The 7,254-nt window shown below is 35.6% G+C and overlaps 1 protein-coding gene across 1 annotated transcript; it reads right to left on the bottom strand.

Annotated features, from left to right (window-relative positions):
* Positions 1–216: 216 nt before the first annotated feature.
* Positions 217–1,452, bottom strand: LOC127084224 (protein PHOSPHATE-INDUCED 1). The gene has a single exon (XM_051024638.1). The coding sequence runs from the start codon at positions 1,373–1,375 to the stop codon at positions 422–424; it is 954 nt and encodes a 317-aa protein (XP_050880595.1). The 5' UTR covers positions 1,376–1,452; the 3' UTR covers positions 217–421.
* Between the last annotated feature and the right edge of the window lie 5,802 nt (positions 1,453–7,254).

Genomic DNA, 7,254 nt, shown 5'->3' with positions numbered 1-7,254 from the left:
AATTCCACCGGATACCAACAATCCAAAGATACCGTGACTATATCCTAATACCCAATGAAGCCAACCAGTAATTAAGAATCCAGAAACTAGACAAGTTTTTATAATAAACCATTGAACCCAATCCAGGATGGATAAAGAACTATCCCAAAACTCTGTTTAGCACTGCAGAACCCAAAAATAGAACATAAATTCAATTTAACTCGAGAGAAAACAATCTGCTAAAAAGATCAATATATTTAAACAGCAAACCATAGTACATTTGCTTGTTCATCATTACAAAATCCTCAAAATTAAAAGATACTATAAAAAAATAAATGAATTAATCCTACATAATTGATTATTTGTACATCAACTTTCTACTTAATAACTTGTTCCTAACATAGTAGCAGTAGTGGCAGAGTAACTAAGCTAAATCCTTCCCTCACACAAGAGTTGAGCAAGAAGATGTAGAAGGATCATACAAAGCAGGAAGAAGATACTTCCTTCCATTATCACCATTTGCGTTGTAGCTAGCACCAGTAGTCGAATCAACAAGCAAATCACCAGCATAACCAGGGTATGCACCTTTACCATAAACACCGGGACAAGCAGAAGCAGCTTCAAGAGGAGCCTCAGAGGGACCCTGAAAGTACCCATTTCCGAAAGGGTTTGTTGCAGTTCCAGCCAAAAGACTAGCCAAATTGATCACCATTCCGTCAAGGCCCACGTCGTTGTTTGGGGAAACCAAAGGTGGGCTTTGAGGCCCGTAGATAGGTTGGTGAAATGGCCACGCGCATTGACCTGGACATTGTGTTTCGGAATTACCAACCCAAATGTAAGCGAATTTGTAACTCTTACCCTTAATAGGAACAGAAGAAGAATAAGAAGAACCGTGAGTCCCACATCGGTCCATACAGAAGCGTTCCACAGCCACGTCAGCGGATGTTAGAACAACGTTAATGGAGTCTTTGTTGTCTCCTTTAGAAGCTAACTCGATAAGGTTTTTGCTTGTGAGTGATTTTCCAAGTGAGTAATTCTCGTCGAGAATTTGCTTACTTAGAGAAAGAGAAAGCTGTGAAGCTTTCTTGTTTGAGGTGAGATGATAGTATTTTTCAGTGGTTTTCCACCATCCGGAAACGGAAGGTTGGTTGGGTTGTGAAGATGGAGAAGAAATTGAGGTGAAGAAATCAGTGATAATGGCCTTTTGGGATGGTTTGAAGTGGCCATACCAAATGAGATTGACAGAGATTTTACCATAGAGTAAAGGACCGTTGTGGTAGTGAAGAAGCTGAGACTGGTCCTGAACAAGCTCATTCAGATTCCTAGCAGCTAAAGAAAGATGAAAAACAGAGATGAGAAGAAAGATTTTGAGAAAACATTGAAAATTGGAAGCCATTGGTAAAGTTGAGGGGAAAAAAACTGAAGTAAGAATGGCTAGAAGGATGTTGTAAATTTGTGTGATTTAGATAATGTGTGAAGAGTGGTTTATATAGTGGTAACCCAGGTGGGGTTTTAATTTGGGAATTTCTTTTATAAAATTAAAATTTAAAAATAAAAAGCTTTTTCTAGTAAATTTTAACAGTGGGATACAGAAACTTGCCAAGAAAGAAAAGAGAGAGTAATTAAAGAGTGACTTTTATGCGTGGGAAGTGGTTACCCTTACTGGCATTTACGAGCCACGGCTTGTCCAGTAAGCAAGCTAAAGAGGGACCCTTCATTCAGTACTGTTTATTCATCACACCCACGTGAATTACATCGAGTGTAAAACACGCGCGGGTATAGGATTTGTATTTTGACAAAGCGTGAGAAACAAGCGGTTGAAGTAAAGTGGGAGATTGTTAAAAAAGAGAGGTGTTTTAGTGAGACAAGACACAAGAAGAAAGTGCAACCTTTGTGGAAATAAGTGAAGGTTGGCTTTTGTGGGGTTAGCAATGTGACAAAAGCATGACAGCTTTGGCCAGTTGGATTTTTCAAACATGGGTTGAGAGTGGGTGAATTGTCGTAATTAACCCTATAAACGGATAAGTTCGAGTAAATATGAAAAGGACATGAAGGGTAGAATGGGAAAACGGTAGGTGAAATTATGGAGAGAGACGTTGGAGATGACAGTCTGGAATGGTGTGTAATTTTTATGGGGAAGCGCGGATGAATAGATATACAACTGGCATTCATCCAATAGTGGATTTATGAATATTTATGGAGGTATCCGAGGAAGCACGTGATGTTAGCCCAAATATTCATGTCTAGGCACGTGACCGCCACACTGGATTATTTACTTCGTTTCACATTTCCACCTGTACCTCATGACTTGGCAACCACCATACGACACTGCGCTGCATTACTTGCAAAGGTTAGGTTCTTTTCATAGCCTATAGGATGAAATTACAACTACTATTTTTATATTATTTTTATATTTATTTTTGCTTATATTTCTAATTTTCTTATTGATAAAAAATAATATATTTTAATGAAAAAAAATTGAGTACAAAACTACAGTGTTTTCTATACTCCTAATATTTAGTTCAAAAGATCTTTTATTGAAGGTGGTTAGCGGCAAAGTCTTTATCTTTATTACAAAATTTTACCGAAAATGATCTCACAAATATAGGTGTTGAATATTTTAAAGAAAAAAATGAGTGTTCAAATTCATGAATTACAATAGACTAAAATAGAATCTTGCCCTTTTCAGTGACACATAAGCTGCTACACTTATAATCCTTTTGTGATAGAAAATGTAATTTTATGAATAAACAATCATTTTGATATTCTCTGTCATTCGAAATTTCCAATCTCTAGATATATGAAAATTCTAAATATATGTTCAAATGCTTATTTAGTTGGTATTTTGATCATTAAATCTGTTTTTTTATTAATCAATTTAATATATAAAATTACAAACGAAAGATATTGAAAAAGTATATATAATTTTAACATTATTCAAAAATTATAGTAATGACAATAGATTAAATGTTGATCACCAAAATGATTACTTACCGGTCATTTTAGTTTTGGGTTTTGATAACTATTATATATTTTTGTTCTTATTTGCCAAGTTAAAGTAAGCATATGCTATGTGGAGTTATTTGATGCTGATGTGGATATGTATGACTCTATAATATCTATGACACATAAGATGATATGTATTTAAAATAATAAAAATTTAAATAGTTATTAAAATAATCATAAAATATATCCAAACATGAGTATGAATTCAACATTCATGATCAAAATAAATATCCAAAAATTAATAGTTAGTTGATTGAGAGGTGATTGACGCTGAATTTGATAGGGAGGATCACGGTTCGACCTCGCAACTGCGGTCAGGAAGAGACTGGAACCACTTTATGTCAGAACTTGTTGGAATTACATCCAAAATTTGGAGAATTCTGAATCAATCTTGACGAACAAGATCAAATTCTTCATATTAATTTCGCCTCTTGTTCTTCACTCTTCAATCGAGTTAATCAACCACTCCTTGGTTGCAAGATGATTATGCTGCGCAGTGATTATTAAAAAGAAAATAAAAAATGAATTGGGGGAGAAAAGAGAAATTATGGTTTAAGAGAAAAGGGGAAGAAGGAGAATATTTATGCAGTGTGTCTCTCTTCCTTCAAACTGAAGTTTATTCAATCTTTTCTATGCAACTGCATGCATACAATGATATGGTACCTCTCTATTTATAGGTTAAGATTGCTTGCATATCAAGTAATCTCCAACTAACCTAACTCATCTAAAAACACAAAATAAAGCTAAGTCTAAATTTTTGTCGAGATACTCTTCTTCGACACTTCGACAACTATACAATTTCTTCATAGAGCATTTCGACAACAACAAACTCTGTAAAATGGTGCTTTGACACATAATTATATTCTCAGCACACCACCTAATTATTTGTATCTAAGCTATCTACATTCATCATTGTTCATAGTCTTTTGAACACTTTGACCTGCACACCTTTCATCATAATATTTGCAATTTCGTAGTGTTCCAAGTTCAGCTTCCCATTTGTTACTTTCTCTCGAAGATAATGAAATCTCATTTCGATGTGTTTGCTTCTTCCATGTGCTATCGGATTCTTCGTCAGATTGATAGCAGACATGTTTGATAATCACTCTATGATTCTTCCCTGTAATTTCTTTGACCAAATTCGTCATCCACATTGCTTGACATGCACAAAGGGAAACACATGTGTACTCTATTTCACACAATGACAGTGCTACTACTGGTTCTTTTCTTGAGCTCCAAGCAACTGATGCACCACCTAGCATAAACAAAAAACTAGTTATAGCTTTTCTATCTTCAACATCACTACACCAACTTGATTCGGTGTAGCCCAGCGTGCATTCTTTTCTTTCATCAGATGTAGGAAACAAAATGCCATAGTTGAGAGTTCCTTTGAGATACCTTGGTATTCTCTTTGTTGTTGCTAGATGTGATATCTTTGGCTTCTACATGAATCTACTCATCATACCTACATTGTATGCTAGACAAGGCCTTGTGTGACAAAGGTATCTTAATGACCCAATAAGTCTTTTATATTGTGTTGGGACGACATCATCTTCATCTGAGTTCTTCTATAATTGCAGTTTTATTTCAGCAGGTGTCGAAGTTGCATTGCAGTCTTCCATTTTAAATCTTTTGAGTATTTCATTTTCATATCTTATTTGAAGCATCATCAGGCCTCTACTACTCTTGTAGAATTCAATACCATGTAAGTATGAAATGTGGCCCAAATCAGACATTCAAACTCCTTGTTAAGATATCCTTTGAAGTCTTCTATCTCTTTCTTGCAGCTACATGTTATTAACAAGTCATTAACATAGAGACACAATTAAGTGATTCACTCTTTATTCTTCTTACATATACTTCATGCTCAGTTGTGCACTTCACAAATCCCTTCTCCCTTAGGAAACTATATATCTTCTTATTCCAAGCTCTTGGAGCTTGTTTGAGTCCATACAGGGCTTTATGCATCCTCTATACTTTTCTTTCTTGGCCTTGTTTCACAAACTCAACTGGTTGTGTAACATAAACTTCTTCATCTAAGGGACCATTCAGGAATGCACATTTCACATTCATCTGACACATATGTCAGTTGTTCATGTTTTCTATACCCAACAACTAACCTGGTTGTTTTGATCTTAGCAACAGGTGCAAAAACTTCATCAAAGTCTATTCCTTCTTTTTGAAGAAATCCTTTAGCCACAAGTTTTGTCTTGTGCCGAGTTACTTCTCCTTTGAGATGTAACTTCACCTTGCATACCTACTTCACATCAATTGCCTTCTTTCCTTGAGTCAATTCGACAAGTGACCAAGTATTGTTAACTTCGATATACTTCAGTTCCTCATTCATCGCTTTCATCCACTTCAAATCCTTCAATGCCTCAAATGTATTGAGTGTTATGACATCTGCATAGAAAGCATAGTGTACCAACTCACTTTCATCATTGACCATATTATTTGATGTAATCACACATTCCTATAACCTTGCAGGCATGTGTCTTATTCTTCAAGGTCTGTTTGTGCTTGCTTGACCTCTGACTTCTTCTTGTCAAATTTCTCTTTTGACTTCACTTGTTGGTTCTTCACATAAGATTCTCGATGAATCCTTCTTTACATTTTCAGTCTAATCACATTCATTAACCTCATCTATGATCATATCCCTGCTGATCAATACTTGCTTGTTAACTGGGTCGAACAACTTATATCCACCAGTCGGATGATATCCTATTAGGATCATTTGACTTAACTTGTCATCAAGTTTTATTCTCAACTGATCATCCACGTGTCTATGTGTTATAGATCCAAATACTTTCAGATGACTTAATCTAGGCTTGACACCAGACTAATATTCTTCTTGCATGATTCCTTCTAGCTTTTTCGTCGGACATTTGTCCAAAATGCATGTTGCAGTCGACACAGCTTCTCCCCATAATTCTTTGGGTAGATGCTTGCTTTTTGACATACTTCTCACCATATTTATGATGATTCTATTATTCCTTTCAGTAGTTCCATTTTGTTGTGGAGTTTAGGGTGGCACCACCTCATGCATAATCTCTTCTTTCTCATATAATGTGTCGAAGTCTTTCAACACATATTCTCCACCATCATCAGTCCTCAGAATCTTGAGCTTTCGACCAATTTGTCTTTTGACCATAAACTTAAACTTAGCAAATACCTCAATCACTTCACTTTTCTTCTTGATCAGGTAAGCTCATAGTTTTCGACTAAAATCATCTATGAATGTGACAAAGTATATGTTATCTCTAAACGAATCCACCTAGATAGGACCAGATACATCAGAGTATACGATTTCAAGAATTGCCTTCGACTTGCTCCCTGCATCTTTGTTAAAGTTGTTCTTGTGTTGCTTTGCTTGCACACATTCCTTACACAGTTCATTTGGAATTTCGATTTCTGGTAACCCTGAAACCATATTTCTTCTTTTCAGATCTCCGATGTCTTTGAAATTGAGATGGCCTAGTCTATAGTGCCATATCTATTCATCCTTGCTAGTTGCAGTTGTAAGGCACTTGCGCTCCATCATATTAAGTTCGATCTTGAAGGTTCTATTCTGAGACATGGGAGCCTTCAATATTAACCTTCCACCTGAGTCGAGAACACTCATAATCTTATCTTTAATCGAAACTTTGTAATTCTTTTCGATCAACTACCATATATTACTTCTCATTCCTGGTATATACAATACATTTGAAATTACTGACCTTCTGTCAACTTTCCTCATAATCAGAACATTACCAATACCTTCAGCTGCTAAAGTATTTTCATTTACAAATTTCACCATATTCTTCATCAAGGGTTTTATGTTGAAAAACCAATCTTTTCTACCAGTCATGTGTGATGAGCATCCTGAGTCCAAGTACCATTGATCCTTGAATCTTTTTTCATCTTTTGTTGTGAGCATCAAAATATCTATTCTTCTTCACGCTTTTCAAACTTTGCATCATTTTATTGATTATTTTGTTTTTCAGGATAATCACTAGAGTAATGAGCATACTTCTGACAATTGAAATATTGAATGTGACTTTTGTCAGGTTTTCGTCCACCACCTCTTCCTCTACCTGCAACACCAACTTTGTGGTTGCTTTGGTATGAGGGTCTTCTTTGATTCGAAGAATTTCCTTCTTGTTGGTTTCTTATACCAATCAAATTGTTGTAGCCTCATCTACCTTTGTTATCGGACCATTTTCCTTTGCTTTTCTTTTCTCTTACTTATTGGGCCTGCAAATCCACATCACTCTTCGACTTACTTTC

This window comes from Lathyrus oleraceus, chromosome 5, assembly GCF_024323335.1.
Source record: "Lathyrus oleraceus cultivar Zhongwan6 chromosome 5, CAAS_Psat_ZW6_1.0, whole genome shotgun sequence".
Taxonomy (NCBI): Eukaryota; Viridiplantae; Streptophyta; class Magnoliopsida; order Fabales; family Fabaceae; genus Lathyrus; species Lathyrus oleraceus.
Note: the sequence above shows the minus strand (reverse complement) of the source record. Positions and strands in the feature narration are given on the sequence as shown.

Coding starts and splice junctions, on each gene's coding strand:
- LOC127084224 (XM_051024638.1), bottom strand. CDS start 1,375: ATGGCTTCCAATTTTCAATGTTTTCTCAAAATCTTTCTTCTCATCTCT.